This window comes from Sinocyclocheilus grahami, unplaced genomic scaffold (assembly GCF_001515645.1).
Source record: "Sinocyclocheilus grahami isolate Dianchi unplaced genomic scaffold, SAMN03320097.WGS_v1.1 scaffold40.1, whole genome shotgun sequence".
NCBI classification, from domain to species: domain Eukaryota; kingdom Metazoa; phylum Chordata; class Actinopteri; order Cypriniformes; family Cyprinidae; genus Sinocyclocheilus; species Sinocyclocheilus grahami.
The window spans coordinates 2,312,492-2,336,446 of NW_015505219.1; the positions used below are offsets into that span (position 1 = coordinate 2,312,492).

General features: G+C 36.3%; 1 protein-coding gene across 3 annotated transcripts in view; it reads right to left on the minus strand.

Moving 5' to 3' along the window:
- LOC107582091 (cell adhesion molecule 4-like) overlaps window positions 1-23,955 on the minus strand; it is a 124,028-nt gene that overhangs the window by 13,841 nt on the left and 86,232 nt on the right. For all 3 annotated transcript variants that reach the window (XM_016267822.1, XM_016267821.1, XM_016267824.1), the window contains exons 2-6: window positions 17,250-17,396; window positions 12,279-12,566; window positions 8,888-9,049; window positions 7,666-7,756; window positions 3,417-3,589 (exon numbers count right to left, since the gene is read on the minus strand). In XM_016267822.1, coding sequence (XP_016123308.1) covers window positions 3,417-3,589; window positions 7,666-7,756; window positions 8,888-9,049; window positions 12,279-12,566; window positions 17,250-17,396 — 861 coding nt within the window. The remainder of the gene's footprint in view (window positions 1-3,416; window positions 3,590-7,665; window positions 7,757-8,887; window positions 9,050-12,278; window positions 12,567-17,249; window positions 17,397-23,955) is intronic.

Genomic DNA, 23,955 nt, shown 5'->3' on the forward strand with positions numbered 1-23,955 from the left:
TTATTGTAATTGCATGGAAAGTGGCAGTCAAATTTTTTCCCTTTTGTGCTCTACAGAAGAAAAAGAAAGCCTGCACACAGGTTTGGAATGGCATGTGGGTGAATAAATAATGACCGAATTTTGGTTTTGGTTGCCATATTCTGTATTTAGATCCTTTTTTCTTATTACATTTCCTGTCCCTCTTTCCTTTCTCCTCTCTTTTCAGTGCTCCCACTTTCTCATTCATTACATTTCTCTGTTTTTCCTGCACTTTTCCAAAACCCGATCATTTTAAAGGCGTTTCTTCTTTCCTGCTTCCTGCGCATCATTACAGCTCAGGCTGGAAGCTGATAAACATTTCATCACACAGATGTTTGGGTGAGTCACGTCAGCAATGTTGTTCTCTGCGTTTTTGGGACTCTAGGTTTTGTGCCACATTATAGCACCAAAGAACGAGAGAGTGACAGATCTTCAAGTTGTTCTAATTCTCTCTGTATATGGAGTCTGTAAATCCCACAGTATCTCACCTCTCCCCTCTCTGCTCAAAGGCCAAGTCTCTGTCGTCAGCTCGACACACTCCTCGATCCGCCACGCTTAATATTCCTGTCATGACTATCCAAAGGTAAAAATGACATTTTCAATTACTATATCCCCTCTTGCTCATGCTTTCTTCTCCTTTTCCTGAGTTTCACTTCATTAATTAAGTGCCCATGTTGTTTCTTCCAATTAGAGGCACAGCTCATTACTGTGCTACATTTTTTCCTCTTTCCTGCAAGCAACGTTGGTTCTCCTTATCTTTTTCTCCATCCATCCTTTCACTCATTTCAATCTCATTGGCTCTCTGAGGCCGTTCAATTGTAATGGTTTTTATTGGCAGCAAGGTCCATCATGGCTAAGTACTGCTGCTGTTTTGCATAAGCATGTCTCCAGGGGACTATCCTTTGACCGTTTGACCACTGGACAAGCTGCATATGTGGAGGTGAGGAGAACACGTACACATATTCAAATGTGCTTTTCTGTGTTCTCAGTTAATGAAGTTTTCTACCTTCTAATCTTGAATCTAGCACTGAGACACCTTTTTGCATTTATGTATTTTCATTAAAGCATCATTTAGCATGTTTTAGACATTTTCCCTCATAGAGACTTTTGGCTGCTGCCTACAATGTAGGTGATTTCAGATTTAACAGATCGTGTGTAGGCAAAACCTGAACCCACACAGATACACTCCAACAAATATAAAAGTAGTTACACATTAAAATGTTTCTTAAGTGGGTTTGGCAAAAAAGTGTGTACCAAATATATATGCAAATATTTCCAGACAGACAGAGATAAAGTAGCACAGACAGGTGTACATGTTGAGCCATGTGGGAAATACACACTTGCATATCAGTCAGCGTAAATTGCAAAATTTCTGAAAAAACAAAATCTCCTCCTCCTCTGTCCTTTCGTCTTTCCTGACTCATTTTGTCTTTCTCTCACCCTCCTCCAGTTTATAATCATCATTTGGTTCATATTGGCTGTAATTCCTCATTTTGCACTTCATGGCCACTTTAGACATAAAATAAATCAGTGAGAAAAAGCAGCAAGATATTGAGATCAGGCCTCCTCCACCCTCTCGTGTCACTGTGACTGCTGACTCATCATCTCAATAGTTCTCCCTCACCCTCTAGCAGTCAGCCATTTCTCGCTTTTTAGTTGCACTGAGCATGGGATTTCCAGCAGATGAAGCCTAAATACGCTGATACCGCTGAGAGTTAACACCAAATCTTGTTCATTTACTCCCACACAAACACATTAAATGGGAAGGTTGGCGTTCTGTGTAGGAGAGCAGCGAAAGAAAGAAAAAGGAAGGAAGGAAGGAAGACTGGATGAAAGGAAGGCAGGTAGGAAGAAAGGAAGTAAGAAAGGATAGAAGAAAAGAAGAAACAAAGAAAAAAGGAACATAGAAGAGGTGGAAAAGGCAGGAAAGAAGAGAGGGAGGAGGGAAAGAATAAAGCAAAGATTAAAGGAAGGAAGGAAGGAAAGAAATAAGGAAAAATGGAAGGTGAAGAGAATTGAAGAAAGGAAAGAATAAGTAACTATAGGAATAAAAGAATATGAATATGAAGGAAAGAAAAAAATGGAAGGAAGGATAAAAAGAGGAAAAGAAGGGGTGGAACAAAGGAAGTATTAAACCTAAGGAAGAAAATGAGACATAAATGAAGGAGGGAAGGATGCAAGGAAGGCAGAAAAGAAGGAAATGAGAAACAAAGGAAGGATTAAAGGATGAAAACAAAGAAAGGAGTAAATGAATGTAGGAAAGAAAAAAATGGAGGAAGAATGTATGAAAAAGAGAAAGGGCAAAAGAAGGAAGAAAGAAAGAAATAAAGAAAGGTGAAAGGGCAAAGAAAGAAAGAAAAGAAAGAAAAGAAAAAGAAATAAAGAAAGAAAGAAAGGAGAAAGGGCAAAAGAAGAAATAAAGAAAGAGAAAAGGAAGGAAGGAAATTTAGAAAAAAATAGAGGAAGGAACAAAGGCAGAAGGAAGAAGGAACAAAGCAATTAATAAAGTAAGGAAGAAAAGAAAAATTGGATAGGTGGATGAAAAGAAGAAACAAAGGGAGGAGGAAATGAAGGAAGATCAAAGAAACTAAGGAAGAATGGAAGGATGGATGGATGGAAGGAAGGAGAGAACACATAAAAGGGGGAAGAAAGGAGGAAGTAAGGAAAGATTGAATGAATAAAGGAAGAAAAGAAGGAAGAAGTAAATGAGGGAGGAAAGAATGCAAGGAGGAAGGAAGGAAGAATAAACAGGCAGAGAAAGGGATTCCTGGGACATTTTCTAAAGTGCAGAGGTGTTTCAAAGCTAAGAGGCTCACCTACACAGAACCGTGGATAGAACGAGTGGAAGAGAGAGGGAGCGAAGGATAGAAGCGGGATGAAAGATGACATTCCCACCCACCTGCGCTCTCCGAGCTGCCTCGTTAAGGTGCGTATTTGATGGCTGTCGTTACAATGCAAAAAAAGGAGGAGGAAAAAAGAGAAAGAAAGGAGGAAGACCTCAGGGGATCTCATTTCTTGCACTCTTTCAAAATACATCATACATCCTGCGGGTCTACAAACACAGCTGGAAGGTGCAGTACCCTGTACAGCCACAGGGGGCAGACCTGGGCGAGAGGGGGAGGACTAAAAAACCACACACTATGGTGGGAGAACAAGACATTCAAAGCCACAGTAAACCACCTCTGTAGCTATAAAGAAACCACACTGTTCTTGAATGGAAAAGAAAGTGTAGGTGTTCGTGCGTATACATATGGAAATGTTTTGTAATTCTGAGAGGTGTGAAAACAGGTTTCATACGAAAGCCTACAGACTTTGACATGCAAAAACGTGGACTGTACTGAGTAGTTTAGAAGGGGTTAGGGTTAATGTCATGTGACCAGGGACATTCGTTTTCTCACCATACACCAGCAGTGTGTAGTGGTCGGCTGCACGGCCGTAATTATTATGGGCCTGACAGAGGTAGGTGCCGTTGTGTGATTGGCTGAGGCGAGACATTTGGAGAATGTTGCCCGTTTTCTCCGCCCTCTCAGGAAGAGTGTCGTTCACTCGTGACCACTGGATGTCACGTGGTCTAGAAAAAAAGACAGCAAAAAACACATTAAGCAATCAAGAATTTATCAAAGGAGCAAGGCATTAAAAGAAAAGTTTAAAAAACAAATCTTCTCCAAATAATTAGGCACCAGGGACGAAAGAGAATAGAAATCAGATAATATAAAAAAAAAGATGAAAAAGAGATAAAAGAATTTGGGGGAGGAAAAAAAAACATTTCTTAATCAGTATTTTTGTCGGTAAAAAATGTAAACAGCCTTAAAACAAATAATTTATATAAATGTATATTTATCTGAAATAAAGTTATCTGTTATTTGTGTATGATAAGATTTGTTTTCAGAGAGCATGTTAAATTAATTAATTATTGTTTATTATATTTATAAACCCCACTGATTTTTTTAAATCTCTGGCGAGCTTCTGAAGTATGCATCTAATGGACACATTTCTAACCCATCCTCAGGGATTTGTGAATGGCAGTGAAGCGATGCAACTGACATTATTAGGTCACATGACAACAACAACAACAACAACAAAATGTAGTACATCTGGATTACATTCATACTACACACATTAAAACAATGTACTTTATAATGGTTGCAAATGAATTACTTATTCAAAAAAAGTAGCTACTCAAAAGTATTACAGTTTTGGACTTTTAGCCATTCACTTGTCTCTTTCCTAAATGTGTTTGAACGAATCAGTTGAAAGAATGATTCAATGACTCACTCATAAAGAGCCATTTGTTTCATCTGCGAACAAACACACAGACACATATATACATGGGTCAAAGACAAAAAGGGGTTTCCAAGCATCAAAACAACTAAAAATTTAATGCAACTTTAAATTGTTTCCTCAAACATTAGAATGTGTCCTGTTCAATTTTTTTTATTTTTGAGCAAAAAAAACTAACAAACGTACAAAAAAAGACGATCATACATTTTTACCATGATTTACAGAAGACACCCACTACAATGTCATTAAGTGTTTAAAAAAAAGTTAATATACCAAAAAGCTTATCTAGGCATATCTAGAACTAGAATCATTAGATGACATTAAAAGACTCTATTTAAGGATCACAGTGCAGCCCCCAAGAACTAATTAACTGTAATTTTGAATATTTATCTGTCTTTGCCACTATCCTTCAAAACACTAGGTTTTACCACTGATCTATATAATTGCTCGACTTCTAAACAGCCAAAACCTTGACCCAAAATCACCAGATTTGAAGCGTATCATTCATACAGGATTAGTTTTTATGTTATGTGTATGTAAATTAATTGTTACTTCAGATGTTATCTGCAATGTTTATGGTCTTTTCGGGCAGGATAAGCGATATATTGAAATTGTTTAGGTGGGTGTGTCAGCTGCATATTTGCCGACACAGGTAACTGATCCAACAAAATATACTTCTTTATGTACATAATTATGCAGGAAATATTAAACATGGACATATATCTGGTATTAGTATCAGAAATGGATTTGGATATACAACAACTATTACAATACAAGCATGTTTTAATATTGCTCTATATTGCATTAAAAGTTTACCATGCATTCTTGGAAATAAAGCTTCATGTCTTTAAGTCTGTATCATATGTAGTCAGCGCTATTTCTTTGAATAAGTTATGATGTGTGTATTTTTTATGTCCTGATGGAGCAACATTTCAGACTCTTCAAGATTGTGCAAATTCTTTGGCATTTTACTAGCATTACAGTTTCCATAGGAGTAAAATGTTATGTATGTTTAATTAATTATTAATTTAACCAACGTTTAAATCATTAACTGCTTCAAAAGGCATGCTGTTAACGAAATCATATAAAACAACATGATTACATAAACAATGAATGTACAAGGTGAATGACGTATACAAAGCATAAATCTTTATTCAGATTTTGTGAGCACTTTGTCATTTGAAATGCATATATCCATTCTTGATATTTTTCAAAGAAGAGAGAAGTAGAGAAGAGAGGATAGTCCTAGCAGATAAAATCATGAAAAGGACATAACACACACACACGCGCACATGTTGGTATAGGTTGTTAATGTTTTTAAAGCCTTTTGAATTACGAGGACACAGGAAATGTCCTAATAAACCACCTTTACATTGTAATACCTATGTCATACCCATATCATTATACAAATTTGTGTCCTCATAAACCACCCAAACCAGTGCGCGCACACACACAGACACACACACACACACACACACACATACACAAACAGCTGCGAGGTGATCCACAGCAGCAGGATATACATGGAAACTGTTGGGCAAAAAGCCTGAGGCTTCAGTTCTGAGCCCACCGCCTGTGAAACGTCTCATACCTCATCCACCCTGACTGGAAGACAACTCTACGTCATCACTCACAGTAATCCCACAGGACACGTTTAATTACAGCCCTCACAGGATTCAGCGTACAGTACCACACACACACACACATGCTCTCACAAACAGTGCAGAGGATGAGCCAGCCAGAGGGCCGAGGAATAATAAAAACACCCCTCCAACAAATGCAGACTGTATAATTGGTGATTAATGTCGGATGAACATGATCGTAATGGCTTTATAACCAAGCAGCACGATGCAGTGTACTGTGAGTTCAGTTACTGTAGAGCGACATCTGGATCCATCTCTCATCCCTCCCATCAATACACTAATTTATCTCAACCTATCCAGAGAGCGGTCCCTCTGTGGGTGGGCAGTCTGTTCTCATTTCTCATCACTGCATTCTGTAATCTTCAAACATGCCCCTACAATTAAACATTTACACATTTCACACTCTCTTTCCCCTACCGTATAAATCACGTAGCCTTTCATTTCTCTTTCCTAGCTAAAACTTCTCGGAGCCCATCTTTCTTTCCTTCCCTCACTCTGTCATTTCCCCATTTCAGCGTAAAATGAGTGGCAGCTCAATCGTCCTCTCTATCTCTCCATCTTTCATTTCTGTAGCGGTCCCTTACGAGGCTCTGGAGAGGCTTAATGGCTTTCTGCTCACAGCCTCTTGGGGAGAAGAGGCTCAGTGACCACGGGTGAGCCGCAGAAAAATGATAGACTACGACAAACATGCCTTCTGAAGGAAGAAAGTGTCTGTGCTAACTGTGACACTGCTGAGGTTGACAGAGGGACACTTTCTCCTTCAATACAAGACGTTTAGTGAGGTAAAAGAGAAAAACTCTGAAACTTCATTACACAATTACCAAAATTGGCTAAAAAAAGCTCAAATGCTGGTGACGAATTGTTTTTCATTTAAATGTTCATTAATGTCTTTTTTAATTCACTTTATCCTGTTTTATTTTATTGTATACTGTTATTATTTTTACTATAACTATAACCACCGTTACTGCCATGTTATTTTTTTCTTAAAAACAAAATTTAATTTATTTCATATGATGTTATAAATAAATAAATAATATTTATTAATAATAATGTATACTGTTTTTTTATTACTTCAGTCTTTCCTGCTACTTCTAATTAATAAAATAAAATATATATTTTATATAATTTATAAATAAATGCAGTAATTATACAATTAGTTTCATCTTGTTTTATTTAATTACATACTGTTATTATTTTTATTACCTCAAACTTTACTGCAAAATTAATTTACTTCTTAAAATAATTAGATTTTTAATTTATTAATAAATAAAGGTGGTAATAATTGTTATAAAATAATAATATACAATAAATTTGTATTTTACTTTTCCAGTTACTGCTTTTATTGTGTACTTTGCATTGAAACTGAAGGGGAAATAATGAGAGAGAGAGAGAGAGAGAGAGAGAGAGAGATGTGAGGAGGAACAGAGGACGGAGTCAAGGCTGTTCTTCCTCATGTTCAGATGCAGGATCATCTTTGTTCTGAGCAGTTATACTTTATTGGAGCTGGATTGAGATGATCCTCTTTAAGCATTTTGAAGTGTTAGAAGATAAAGCTTCTAGCTTCAGCTTAAAGCTGTTCTTGTGGGACCAGTTCAGATGATTAGTTTTTAAAGCACATGTCGAAACAGAAATTCACGCGTACTTTCACATCCATCAAAATCTCCCACATGCAACCTGACAGATACATTTCCAAAGAAAAGCACACTTGCTCTTGTACACTCACAGTGGGTTGCCGGTAACGGAGCAGGTGAGACTGAGGGAGTCTCCCTCTCGGAGGATGCCCTGAGGGGGAATGATTTTCACCGTAGGAGCAACTGCAGAGATAAAGAGAAGGATAGAGAGAGGGAATAAAACAGGAAAAGAGCTCTGTCACAAAGTCTAGTCAACACATACTGTGTTCAATTGCAGTATCCTGACTAAAATGGAACCTCATAAGTTACAGCTTTGGAACAAAATTGCTCACTCACAACTAAATGTTGCTCTGGACTCAGTTGATTTTAATACAGCCAATGTGAATATTATAATAATAATAATAATAATAATAATAATAATAATAATAATAATAATAATAATAATAATAATAATAATAAATAAAATAATAAATAAACAATTTCAATATATTTTTCTTAAATAAATTTTTTTATTATTATTTCAAGTTTATTTATGATCTATTTATTATTTACAACACTTTTATGAACTATTATTCTAAGGTTTGGGATACTGTAAGTACAATTTTATTTTTCATAAGAAATATTAATAGGAAAGCCATCACAGCAATAAATTGCATTTCTAAATATATATATAAAAAAAGTAACATTTACATTTTAATAATATTTCACAATATTATAATTTTCACTGTATTTTTGATAAATACAACCTGGGAGAAGCTTAAGCTTCTTTCAAAAAACAAACCAACAAAAACTTTTGAACGGTAGTTTAATACTGTATTAAATGTATTTGCATAAAAAGGCTCTTAAAGTGCTGCCTACGGATGCAGCTCACTAAGTTTTGGAACAGAGCAAGTGTCTCAACACATTTCTAGCAGTGTCTGATTTAAACTCATTGTGGGTACCAACAGTAATACACTAAAATTCATTTGAACTCGATTGTCTTTTTACAGAGTAAAGCCCTTCCGACTGTTACAGCAACTTTATGTGAGAAGTCCTTGTATAAAGTTCATATTAGATATTTTTATAGGTTGAAATCTTTCCACAGTATTACATTTCGAGTGTTTCTGTTAATACTGTGGTGTGATGTTTAATGGGATACTGTTGTCTTCTCGTCCTTTATCATCACAGGCAAGATGTAACACAAACAAACAAACCTTGTTAGAGGCTTGCCAAGTGAACATGTTTAAACAGATGGTGCTTCAGCGAGCTAATAACAACCGTTAATCAGTCTAATATGGCGGTAGTCATGGAAACGTGACGGCATTGTTGGCTCACAGTGAACGTCCAGGCTGTAGTGACGAACTCGCTTCTGCCCCACGAGTGCCGGGTGAGACGCCTCACAGCTCAGCGCCGCTCCGTTATCTTTCCTCTCCACGGGGATACGGATAGTGTTGGAAACACTCACAGTCTTCCCGTTCTCCTGCTGAGAGATCACACCTGAACGAAGAGAGAGGGATGGAAGGAGAAGTCAGTTTGCTCAAATTTTAACAATGTGTGTTCACATTTCAGCTAGACAATATTTGCATACCTTTCGTACAAAGAATTGCACGCTTGCCCTCATTACTTCAAACAGCATGAATTTGATGCACTGAGCAACACACCTTACTCACATTGATTTCACAACCACAGAACAGGCTCTATTATACTTCTGAGACTATTAAGTTTTAATTTGATGATAAAAAAACAAAATGACAAGGGACGAGTGAAGGGCAGTAATTGGATGATGAAACAGACAGAGGGCAGTTAGGTCGATAGAGAGTGGGGTCAAATGGAGTTTACATATTTATGAAGGATATTTATGAGGATTACCGTAATTATGGGCTACCAACTTTGGTCTTTGTCAAACTCGTATTTACCAGACAGTACCAATAACTTGACTATTGCAATGCCAGATGAAAACAATCAGAATGGCAGTGGCAAAAATGTATGATCTTTAGCCATTTTTTGATATGTAATTTTATACTTGCTTTGTGTTTTATTTAGAATTTTTCATTTTGAACAATGTAGCAATCAAGTATTGTGGTGTCATCAACATCAAAGCCAAAAATAGATCCTCTTTTGTGTTGTGTACTGCTATAGAAACAAATAATTTATGAGTTTGAAGACATGAACAGCTCAGAGAAGATTTTACAATAAGACTCTATTATATTAAGTATCATTAACTTATTAACTAAAAATAAACTGTCGCGGGGATGACAAAACCTGGAAAAGTGTTCGCATTTTTACACTTTTGGTTCCATCAAAACAAAGTCAATGTCTTTTTTTTAAACAAAATTTTAAAAATGTTATGGGTTTTAAGTTAAATGCCTAAAATAAGGTCTGTGGTTAACATGAGCTCAAGATATTTTCATGCTTTATTCTAAACATGAAATACATCAATAATATCTAATTGTGATTTTGTGTAGCTTTTACTTTTATTTATAGCTGTTTTAAACTATTTATAGCTTACATTTGGCTTATATTTAGGCTTCAAAATTCATGAAAGTTGTCATGATGAACAAAAAGTATGAATCATAAACATTTATGTGTCACAGAGTTTATTTTCTGCAATAATCTAGAAGCCAATGGAAAAACTAGGAAACTAGGCTGATGCTAACTTGAAAGTTCACCTAAAAATACATAACCATTGGAGCACTCTACATTTTCACAGCATTTCTTCATTTATATGTTAATGTTAATTTATAAATATAGCTTTGTTTATTGTTAAATCATGCTCGATCATTATTCATTAAGTAATGTTAATGTTTTAACTAATCACCCTAAGTTAATATTAATTTAAAAATAAAGCATTGTTTATCGATAAGGTTTGTTCATAATTTAAGCAATGTAACCGTTTTGGTTTGAAATGTTAAAAATGTACACTAGTGTTCAAAGGTTTGGGGTCAGTAAGATTTTTTGGTAACACTTTCTATGAAGCCTGTAATTATAATACATTATAAGAGTATTCTTAAGGCATTATAATGAATGCATAATGTATTATAAAAAAATTATAATAATGTTGTATCATCTCATGAGTAATCATAACAACAGTTTTAATGCATTATAATATTTACTTATTTGTGGTTATAGCTTTTAAGATTATGATGATTTATAATACACAATGAACACAATGCATCCACTTAACTTACAATGGATTATATTTCCCATAGTTATAATGTATTATAAGTATCATATCTTGCCATTGTTAACTTGTTACTTTACTTAAAGCAGACAAAGACCACTTATAAATAACAACAACAGCTAGATTAATAAAAAATGTTTCATAAACAGCCATAAGATGAGATATCTGATCAGATGAATGTGTAATATGGCACATTTGATTTTAACTATATTTCTTGTAATATCAATAAGATACTGTACAGATCTTAAATAAATACTGTCAAGATATGAGACTTATAATCCATTATAAATTAAGTGAATTTAACATGGCGTTTATTGCATGTTATAAATAATCATACTTTCATAGAAAGTGTTACCGATTTTTTTAAATAATAATAATAATATTACTGTTTTTACTGTATTTTTGATCAAATAAATGCAGCCTTGGTGAGCATACAAACTTCTTTCCAAAACATTAAGCCTAGATTACTAAATGCTGTAAAAGTACTGTTAGTAATGCATTCACTAAATTGAACATTTTAAAAGTGTTATCCAATCTCAGTTAATCTCAGAGTTACCATCTCACAATAAAATGACATAAAGGCAGCATTGCTGGCACAGGCCTGTTTTATTATGTTTGTGTCACTCCGCTTGTCTGTGTTAATGGCATTCCAGACCAGAATATACAAGTGGCTTTGTGGAGTTTTTTGTCTGTCATTTTTCTAGACAGGCTGTCAGCCTGTGTGTTGTCTGAAACACGTTACCTGACATAAACTTGTTTATATAACTCTTACTTGTGTGATATTGCTTAAATAACCTTGATCAGGCAGACATTTAAATTATGTTTACTGAAGCGGAACAGCAGTGGGCTCAGAAAGTCTAAATTCAAACTGAGCCCTGTCTTTCTGAATCTGTCGCAGACAGACAGACACTTGTGCTCACAGCTTTATATTTCAACAACATTGATAGCACGCCAAGCCTACAATCTCACCCTACACTTTCCTTGCCTCTTTTTTCCCTGTCTCTGTGTCTTTGTCATTTTCATTCTCTGTGTTTTCCCCTTATTTGGAGCCCAAAACAAAAAGATAGAGCAAATGTGATGGCAGTGAGAAAAAGAGAGGAGAGAAAGCAGGAAAATGAGAGGTAGAGTTGACAGAAAAGGAAGAAAGGCACAGATTGGGGCCGCACCTGGATCCAGTTCTGTGTGTGGGGGGGTGTATGTGCCAAAAAAATTTTCATCTGCACACATCCGAAGAGACCCAGATGGACAGATGCATTTGAAATTCGATAGAGTGACATAAATCAATAGAGGGGAAAATGTGCCAATGAGCAAACACATGGGGGAGAGGAGCAAAGCGTATAGTCCTGGCTGTCAGAGATTAGTTGAAATGCATGAAATTTACCGTGAAGACAGAGAGTCTGACAAAGAGACAAAGCAAATATGCACAAATGTGAAGGATTTTTAAGAAAAGCTGACTCTTTCGTGTTTGTATATGTGCTTATATGTGTCTTTCATGTTTGTAAGCGCATGTATAATATATAAATATGACTTTTAAATTAAACTCACCTGCGATTTCTCGGCGGTCTCGAACCCAGCGCAGTGTGGCTGGTGGTTTGCTCCGCGGGGACATGCATGTGAGTTCCACCTCTCCGCCCTCCACTGCCTCTGTCTTCACCTCCACTGTAGGGACCTCCGGGGGCACCACCACTGACAGCGTCGCCACCTGGTGGTGTGTGTCATCGGTGTAGAGCTGACAGAAGTAGCCGCCCTCGTCAGACACACTAACATTAATCAATGTGATCCGCACCAGGCGTGGCGTGAAAAGAACCATCTGAAAACGGTCGTCTTTCAGTGCTAGAAGAGAGAGAGTAAGGATAAAGGAACCCCAGGATAAGCAAGTTCAAATTAAATTAAAATTGAGCCTATTTGCTTTCTAAATGCATCCTTGTAGTCTTATTTTGAGCAATTTCACTGGTGCATGTTATTGCAAAGAAGAAAATGTGTCTTTTTAATTTTTAATCAAAATGGAATGACTTTCTCTTTCTCTGAAATGACTTCCCTTTTCCACTGACGTCCAAATAGGCATTTAGGCATTGTTTTAGCAATCCTATTTCGAGTTTTGCTTCATTCTGGTTTATAACGCCTTCTTTTCACAATGATTGAAATCAAGTCAAGCCCATTACATAAGTAAAATGGGTTGTGGTTGGCAATTCACACTAACTTAAAGTAACAAAAGTAAAAGTAAAAGTAAAGTGATAGTAAAGGCATAATATGTTTATATTAGAATGATTTCTGAGGGATAATGTAACACTGAAGATTGGAGAAATGACTGCTGAAAATTCAGCTTTGTCATCACAGGAATAAATTACATTTTAAAATATATTATAATAGAAAACAGGTATTTTAAATTGTAATAATATTTCAGATTATGACTGTTTTTTACTGTCTTTTTAATTCAATAAATGCAACCTTGGTAAGCATAAGAGATTTAAATTATTAACATTAACATTTTTGGCCGGCTCCAAAAATGTTAATAGTAATGTGAACTTTACATGTTCATCCATGCCTAAATACTGCTATTTTCAATTGTTTAGTTGTCAGAAAAAATGTTTTGTAGATCCCGATTGTGTAAGATATATAAATACCACTTTGTCTTATAAGGGTTGTAAATGATTTGATATTAAAATAAAATAGTATTACATTTTTAAGTAACAAATCAGTGAATTAGCTTGTTGTGTAAGCTTGTAGCTTAACTACTTTTAATTAGTAGTTTGTTGTTTGCAAGTTACAGTTTCAAATTAACTCCTCCAACTCAAGAAAAATCATACAATAAAGATCAAAAGAATAGAGCAACATAAAAAGGAAAAGATGAAAAGGAGAAGAAAACAACATACAAGGGTTTTTAACTAGCACAGAACAACACATAAATACTGAGGGGAAGCAGAAAACAGAAGCATCGAGAGCTAGTGTTGAAAATGATTTGCACTTTGAAACCAAGGTGAGAGAAAAATCAATTGTCCGAAAATAATAATAATAATAATAACAAATAATGATGCCGGTTACAAAGGCTGGGTGGGCCTTTTTGGGATAAGATTCACACAAACCCATTTTGTATTGACTGGCACTAAATACTTTTCTCCCTATCTCTGACTGTGCTCTGGAGATTCAACACTCGCAGATAGCAGCATGACACACTGGATCCATAAAATGATTACTGATCTGAATAAACCCAGACATTTTTCAACACCTGGCTGCATTTATCTGTGTGTCATCATGTTGGAAACTGAATGAATAAGCAAATGAGTGACTGAATAAGCAAACAAGTGATTGAACAAATTACCGTTTGAATGAATGAATGAACGAGTGAGTGAGTTAATGAATCAATGATTCAGTGCTATATTAAGGGAGTGATAGTGATACACTGAGTAAGGTAAACACAAAATGAATCAGTCAGTGAATGAGCAAGAGAATCTGTGAATGAGTTGTTTATCGATTTAGTGAATGATACACTGAACGAAGGAGCAAGTTAGTGAATGCATGAATAAATTAATGAGTGAGTGATTGTATGAACCAATGATTGAATCAACGATTCAGTGCGTTACACTGAATGAGTGATAGTGATAAGTGAATCACTAAATAAAACTAAAAGTCTGTGAGCGGGCAACTGAACGAGTGAATGAGAATTTTATATTGAGAAAAAGAGTGATACATTGAATAAACCCATTGAATGAATCATTGATTCAGGATGTTACATTGAGTGATAGTGATACATTGAATAAGTGAATCACTAAATAGATCAGTGAGCAAACAACTGAATGAGTCACTAAATTAATCAGTCAATGAACGAGTAAATGAGTTTGTGAATGAGCTGTACATTAAGTGAGAGATACAGTACAGTGAAAAAAGAGCAAGATAGTGAATGAATGAGCGAGTGAATGAATGAATCAATGATTCAGTGTGTTACACTGAGTGAGTGATAGTGATGCACTGAGCAAATAAATCATTATATGAATCAATCAGTAATCAAGTAGCTCACTGTAAATGAGAGTTGTACATTAAGTAAGTCAAAGAGTGATATATTGAACGAATGTGTGAATAAATGATTAAATGCTTGAACAAATCAACAAAATACATTGAGTACTGGATGTGAATTGCTAAAATGAATAGTCAGTGACGAGCAACTGAATGAATGAATTAGTTATATACTGAGTAAGTGAAAGAATGAGTGAGTTAGTGAATGAATGTGTGATAAAAACTGAATAAGTGAGTGAGCCCTTTTTCATGATGTGTATCTTCTCACTCGATCCATGTTTCACGCGACAGGAGTAAAAGAGCCTCACTAAAGGAGATAAATGCCTTCGCTCATGCTAAATGGCAGGGAAATGTCAATGCATCGTCCAGGCCGGTGTCACCTTTAGTCACGCCTCATTTACATACCTCACAGATTTGGCCAATCAGAAGGAATCTCATGGAAATGGCACATGCTGATAGGCTATTGTATACATGACCGCTGAGGGATATTTACGCCCTGCTGCCTGCTAAAAGACTGTTATTGGAATTCATTAGTTAGCAAGCAGAGATTTTCATTTGCGTTTCTCTGAACATTTAGACCAGGGCACTCAAGCTGTAAGGGCAGCCTGGAGCTGTCATGATCACACTGTAGAATCCACCGATATTAAAAGCCTAAAGATTGTTAGCAAAAAGTGTGTCTGGAAATAGTGGTGTGAATGTCGCAGGAGAGGGGTGATTTAGCTCCTACAAAATGGCCCAATTACGTGCATTTATAAAAGCAGAGATCACAGATACTAATTCAGCTTTTAGCTTTTGTGGTCCTTTCTGTTTCTACCAATTTCATTCTTTTTCTCCATTCCCTTTTGTCACAGAATTACGTATGCTTTCTGAGTCCTTTTCTGAGGCAAGGGTTACAAAGGCAAGGATGAAAACACATTACATATCATGTTAAACCAGGGTGACAGAGAGTCATCACTTAAAGGGATTTCAATTTTGAGTGATAGTGACGGCTGCGGTGGAAAAAACAAAGGTTATTACATAAAAGGATCTTTAAAAAGAAATTGAAATAAGGTGTAATCAGTTAAAAAAGGGGTTCAGAAAGACTGATGGCGCCAGAATAAATATATTTCAAAGATGATAAAAGCTAACCAGCATGAAAAGAGACTGATCCACTGCTAGCACGGACTCCAAGGTTGTGTTTAACATATTTATCACTTACCAGCGCTACATGAGAACCATTAACGGATATGGAATGTGTCTGATGAACTCACTGTCAGAGAAGGAGTGCTCAATAAATTAATTATGCTACTTTTGCTAAAAAAAATGTAGCAGCTGCAATTTAATAAAAATGGGGAAGAACTTTAATACGATCATTGTCAAACTTTATATGATGCTTAGCAGATGCTACACTCTCAGACAAAAAAGGCTGTCACTGGGACGGTAGCTTTTCAAAAGGTACTAATATGTACAATTTAGGTACAGATATGTACCTTTAAGGTAGTAAAATGCACCCTTCAGGAGTAAATAAGGTAATAAGGTGTACCTTTAGAAAGGGTACCGTCTCAGTGACAGCATGTGACCCTTGTATAAAGGTTTGTTTGTGTTATGTCACTTTATGAGATATATAATGTCACATTGTGAGACAATTACAGTTTCTAGAAAAAAGTCAACAACGTGACATCCATTGCAATCTGTGAAAAAAGTCCCATTGTGAAATATAAAGGGATTCAATTGCAGAAAAGTCACAATTTTGCAGGAAATACAAGAAAAAAGGTTGCAGTTACAAGATAATAAAGCCCTATTGTGAGATATAAAGTTGCAATTTTCAGTAAGTTACCATTTTAATTATAAGAATTAAAGTCTATATTGCGAGAAATGGACATATACAGAATCAAATGAAGTCAGTTATTAGAATTAGTCATATTGAGACATATAAAGTCAAATCAAAATGTAAAACTAAATCAAAATAAACAAAAATTAAATTTCATCTATGTGATCACTGATAACTATAAGATGAATCAAATGTTAAGCATTGTATAAGGCAATTTAGTTTTATAATAAGTTTAATATAAGAAGGTCTTACTGTGAAATATAAAGACACAACTGCAAGTAGTCAACATTTTTATGTATAAAGTGACAAACTCGCAATTAAATATGTAAAACTGAGAATTAAGTTCAATTTTTGAGATATAAAGTTGCAAATACAATAACTGAAGTCTCTTTTGCATGGAATTGTCACAATTATGAGAAATAAAGTCGTAATTTTGAAATAAAAAAAGTTGCAATAAAATATCAATTGTCAGATAAAAAGTTGTTTTTGTTGTTGTTTGCTTAAATAAAAGAAAATATCCTGTGTATCCCAGCAATATCTTCAAGTCTTCTAGCTAATCTTCTTAAGTAATGTGTGCCAGCATATTAAAATAATGATGCCAAAACAACTTTGTTTGAACACTTGAAATTATGTTATTTTATGGGGCTTTTAAAAGATCTGCTAATGACTGCCAGTGAAGCGGTGTCTGCGCTCACCTCGAGTTCCATTGAAGAAGAGCGTTTGTCTGCGTGGGTTCTGGATAACCACGATTGAGCCGTCATAGTTCTGGAGACGACAGGAGATCTGTGCCGTCCCCCCCTCCAGCACAGTCACGTTCTCAGCCTGCACGGCCTGCCCCCGCGCTGAAAGAAAGAGGGCGTAGAGAGTTAATGCAGAACTCTCATTTTGTGAAATGAATCATTTATGAAGATATTTTTTGATGGACAGAAGGAGACAAGATGGCACATGGAGCAATTTTGAAGATAGAAATACCTCCGTGACCAATTAACACCTCGCTCACGTAACTACCTTTGTGCTTAGAAGCGTGAACTATGCAGAAGAGGAGAGACAGAGTGAGTGAAAAAAGGAAAATAATGAGAGACTGACAGATAGAGAGAGACAGCGAGAGGGAGAAAAAGAAAGAAAAGGGTCCTAATTAAGTGCTGGTAAGACCAATAGCATCGTTATCTTTATCCATTACTGTGTGCTGACACACTTCTCTCTTCCATCTGCTCGGTGTGACATCCAGCTCGTGAAAGCGCCAGTAATGACGGCTTTTTTGGGAATGAACTCGGATTAGTCATACGCAGGGAACACAGAACATCTAATGGCACTTTCACTGTTAAATCTAACACCATGCCTTAGTTGCATGGTGCATCTACGTAACATCTACTGCATGTTCTGGGTGACGCTCAAGTATTGTTTGGTGTTTATTTTAGCACAATATAGAGGAGGTTGGACATGAGGTCATCACGGCTGGCCCGTGCGAGCATGCTGCTGGAACCCTCAGCACATCATTAGCCGTGGTCTTCGTGGAGAGCCTGTCTCCAGTGGACTGTAATGATTCACAACCCTGACACCAAGGCACCTCATTCTTCACCAGAACAGACTCGATTTGATGACATCACAGCAGATCACTAGGGTAAAACTGTCACAGCTGCTGATTCGCTGAGACCTGTCTCCTCCATCGCCCCACTCACCTCGCTAGGACAAGATGTCTGACATGCTCAAACTGACATGTTACATATATGCTGTATATAGCTTGAGCTTAGAAGAGTTGATGGAGTATTGTGTAGGTGACATTTCACACTATAATAATAATAATAATAATAATGTGGAGAAAGTGAAGGGTGTTTCATCTATAGGCACTTATGTTCCAAGGGTTGTGTTTTTATTATAACTAACATTTTTTTCCCCTCTTCTTATTATATAGACATCGTGTTAAAACTGTCTTGGAAACTTTTCCTCACCAATTTCTAATTTGTTTATGCAGGAGGGACAACTGTCCTTCAAAGTCATTTCCAACAATTTTGCCACTAGTAAAGTTAGTGTACTTGTTTACCACTTTATATATATGATGGTCACATTAAAAAAGTCTTGGAAACTTTTCCCCATGAATTAATAATTTATTTGTGCATTAATTTTATTTTGCTACTTTTCAAAAGCCTATTATGTATACGTTTTATTATTTTACCTTCAGCTCAGATCATAATATAGAAATTGATAATAAAAAATATTAAACTTATTTTAATATTATTTTAACTATCATAAGATAAAAAGTGACATAACTGTAAATCATTTCAATATCTATTATGCGAAAATATAAATTTATACTCAAATTACAACTGACCCTCTGTGTCATTTCCACCATAACCAACAATTTTGCCACTGGAAAAGTTAGTGAACTTGTTTTTTAAAGGGGACCTATTATGCAAAATTCACTTTTGTATGGTGTTTGGACATAAATGTGTGTTGGCAGTGTATGTACACAACCACCCTATAATGATAAAAATCCACCCCCTCCTTTTTTTTTAATCTCCATAAACCATAAGCAGTGTCTCCCAACTACCTGTTTTCCGACTGGTGCTAATGTGACGTCACATTAGCCACAGGCCCCGCCCACGAATGTTGACAGACACTGCCGTTTTAACATAGAACCACCCTGAGTGAGTTCACACCGAGTTGTACACAGTCCGCCATTGCTGCCCTGACGAGAATGTCTCCCAAGTGTTTAGGTGTTCTGTAGCTGGATGTATGAATCTACATAGCTCTCTCCTTACTCCTGAAATTTGAGCCGCTGAAGACAAGGTGGATTAATTTTGTTTTAGAAGAAAATGCTAGTGATGGCAAAGTGAAGCGTTCTGAACCAGCGAAGCTTTCAACACAATTGTATCGGAAAAAGGTTCATTACTCGAAGCTTTTTAAAACAGTTTATGCTGTAAATAACACCTTTCAAAGTGTTATGTTCCGTTACAGCCAGTGGTTTCACATGTGGTTCTACAACTGTTTCTTTGTTTTATTATATTTTATATAAATAATGCTCATTGTCAAAGTCATTCATTCGTGTCGGTGTTCTGGCACTAAAATAAGTAAAATAAATAAAACATTAAATTCATAAATTAAATCTATGATCTGTTTATTTTAACTCTGCTTCAGTCCAGACTGTTATTTCATGGCCAACGTTCATTTTTGAGCTCAATACATAAATTACGATTTAAAAAAATAAACAAACAATGCTAACATATTATAATGTAATATAATGTAAAGGAAATGGCGCTGAGGTTCGCTTCGTTTGAACCAGATACTGAAGCAGTCACGTGGTTTCGGTGAAGCTTCGGACGTCATAGATGTCACGTGCTTTTCTCAAACCGAATCAAGCTCCGGATACAGTGCTTCAATGTGAAATGTGTTGTTTTTTTTATACAACCTTCGGTGTTGAACGTAACGTCACTAGAAAATGCTCCCTCAACTCTACCGCGAATCTTTTTACACTGGACTGCTTTGTGAATGAGGGTCAGTAAAGCAGGTTTTGCACAAAAGTTGCTCCTGAAGGATGGAGCAGTGCCAGCTGTTCGTGATCCAGCTACACCTCCAGAAGAAGTAAACGTATCACTTGTTCGTTTTCCAAATTGCCTTTCTAAAAGAGCTTCTTGGCACTTTGTAAGGCTAATGTTGCTAAAGCTACCATTGTCTGTCTGTTTTCACTGATGCTGCCTTCACGTTAAGGATGGAGCAGTGCCAGCTGTTCGTGATCCAGCTACACCTCCAGAAGAAGTAAACGTATCACGTGTTCGTTTTCCAAATTGCCTTTCTAAAAGAGCTTCTTGGCACTTTGTAAGGCTAATGTTGCTAAAGCTACCATTGTCTGTCTGTTTTCACTGATGCTGCCTTCACGTGCTACCAGAATGATCGTAAATAGGAATGTGGGAGTTAAAAATTGCATATGAAGGCAATGTGAAGTCGACCGCTGGAATTAGTCGAGCTCATAATCACAAGTGGGGCTTATAAAGTTTGTATGGCACCATGAGTTATTTTTATCGCGCCGTGCTCCCATCTGTGTAATTCATAAAGTGCATTTTTTTATGCACAGTAAAATCAGATGATTGACTTTTAAACCGAGTGTGTTTTCTGTAAAGATAACAGACTTGTACTAATAGTGGAGTGTTTATTTGCAAAGGCTAGGACCCTTTTCATAAGACTGTGATGACGCATTAGCATCGTAAATCCTCGAAAGTTTTTCATATTTGTATTTTTTTTTTTAAATGTATGTACATTTATAACACTATTCTTTGTATTATATCCCCTTTGCATCAAATTATTTAAAAAAACAGTTAACGCTAATGCGATTTTAACAAACTATAAAAAATTATCTGTAAAGTATTTTGAGCTAAAACTTCACTCACACACACACACACACACTGGGGACATCAGAGACTTATTTTACATCTTGTAAAAAGGGGCATAATAGGTCACCTTTAAGGAGACAACAGTGTCAGTAAAGAGCATCAGATAAAACATGACAGAAAATAAATTAATATAAAAAATGGCTAAATATCAAATATGAACAAGGTTTAATATATGTAATTTCCCATCAAGCCACAGTTTTATCAAATTATGCAAATAGTTTGAAATATCGGTAACACACTATTTTAAGGACCAATTTTCACTGTTAACTAGTTGCTTATTAGCATGCATATTACTAGCATATTGGCTTGTTTATTAGTACTTATAAAGCACATATTAATGCCTTATTCTGCATGACCATATTTTTGATCCTTTAACCCTACCCCATACCAAAACTTAACAACTACCTAACTAACTATTAATAAGCAGCAAATTAGGAGTTTGTTCAGGGAAAACTCTTGGTTAATAGTGATTCTAAAGTATTACCGAAATATTTAATTGTGTGTTTATGCTACATAAAATACTTAATAGCTATGAACTTAGCCTTAACAAGAGTTGGCAATTTTATTCCAAAAATATTCAAAATATTATTTCCACCACAGTGGAATGCATGCATTAATGCACTTGAGATGTGGTGGAAATGACAGCATGATGAAAATTCATGACTTTTCTTGACTTTCTTCTGCAATGCATCTTTATCCAATGTTGTACCATTGCAAGTCAACAAATTAGCAAAAATTGTTGAAGTCAAAAAAGTTGAAGTCAAGATTGCTTCCAAACATTTCATCAGGACATCCTGGTTATAGACCAGAGGCAAAGCATCTCTTAGAGGAACGATTAGGATTATTATGGAGTTTTTGCTGAAAAGAGACAAAAGACAAAAGTTCAGGAGGGAAGCATAAGAGAGTCTATAAAGGCGCTAGACGGCCTTCGTCAACCGTTGGCCCACTCGTCTGGCTTTATTTAAATTTAATCCTGTCAAGCTCTATACATCTCAGAGTACCCTTGTCTTAAATTCAGCACGGAAGGAGAGCGGGTAAATAAAACATTGACAGGTGAGGTATTGAGCTGAAATCAGGAGGCGAGAACAGGGAAGAAAATGAGAGACAGTGACTGAGGACGTCCTGGAATTTTGCACAATTTCCATTGTAATTGTAGCCATTATTATTTCTGTCCTCCGCATCAATATTGTGATTCATATCACGACAATCGGCACCGCCATTGCTATCCCAATTATTATTCTAATGACTGTTATTACTCAGCACTCGGGCGTCTGCAGACTTGGCCGCCATTGTTTTAATGGCTCCTAATTGTTCCAACAGCACTATACATCAAGAGAAGGTTTGTGAATGCATGGGAGGCAATTAAAACCCTAATTCAAATCTAACAGAACTCAAACAAGTGTGGCCAAATTCCCAACAAAAGTAGCTAAATGTGTTTGATTGAGAAGTCAAACAAAACACGGATAATTGAGCATCCGTTAAATGCACTCTGCCACATGCCAGCTGTCTCCTTTTCATGTAAATGACCGAAATGAAGGGACGAGAACGGGAAAACAAATGGCACGGAGGGAGGGGAGCATGCCGTGATGCCAATACGGCATTTGAGAAACTTGCCAACTCGTTGACGGGGGTGGAAAGACACAGAGAGATGTAGAGGCAGGCACAGGGCAGGAGAAAGACAGCTGCGGGTTCATTCGCATGCTGTCAGGAAAATAGCAGAGGGGCGGTCGAGGCCGCTACACAAGCTTGAGCAATACAACTTGCGTGGGAGTTGTTTGCAGTCGTATCTGCATTGTGGGCATGGAAGTTTATGAGCACCGACGGCAGGGCGAAAACAACAAGAAACTGCAGATGGATTCATCTTGACCCTATTACAATCAAACCATAATAAAATACACATATGCTCACAATTGGATTAGGTGTGAAAGTGAAGAGATCGATAACAGGCCAGTGTAGGCTACTGATGCTATGAGAAGCAAATAAATAAAGTAAGTTGGCGGGGTGGTGGGACATGGAGAAGAACTTCAGGATTTGGCCAGATGAGGGCGATGTATCAATACACACAAATTGTACAAATCCTTATCCTGAAGAAACATAGGTAGAATGAGCAAATAAATAAACAATATGAATTATTAAATTAAAGAGTAAATAAATAAATACAATTCATCTAAATAAATATAAAATATAAAAAGGCCATATCATGGCAGTTCAATAGAACAATAGAGTAAGATGGTGAACGCTTACACTCTTGATCTTAGTCTGACTGGTTAATATTGACTTTTTATCTGAACATCAACATTTGTGAGATTTGTTCCATCTAAAAAGTTTTCTGGCTAATAATGTAATTGTTTGTCATTGGATTATCGGGGACTGTGAATTTATTTTATTTAGGGTATGAAGATTTTTTTTTTAATGTATTTGTTAATGACGAATTCTGACGATCATCTGAACAGTTTTTGTCCCTTCAATGAAAGTCAATGGGATTCAAAACAACAGCTATGAACCCCAGTAACTTCCAACATGAGGGTGAGTAAAATCTTCAGTTTTGGGTGAACTGTCCCTTTAAGGTAGGGCATCTTTCCCTATCTTTGCCTACTAAGAAAGCAACTGTGAATTATGGAGGTGAGTTCAATTTAGTGACTTGGTAGAAGGCCAGATACAGAGCAGGCGTATGAACAACTACCCTGCTTTGAGATTAGCTAGCTGAATTACAGCGTACAGTGGAACCACCAGACGCCCTCACACAAAGAACGTAGTCATACACACACGCACACACACTTATAACTCTGAAATGAATTAGCAGACAACCAGGCAGAGATGAGGACATCCTAAGAGATCCACGTCAAAGTTTAACAATAGCGCTTTTGAGACATTAAGATGTCCTTTGATTCTTTCCTTTAATCCAATTTAATTTCAGTCTTTCTGCTTCGCTCTGTGAGCACTTTATATCTTCATAACTCATGAGTCACTCATCACTGGGTTTTATTTTTCCAGCCATGATTCTCCACAACCTGAA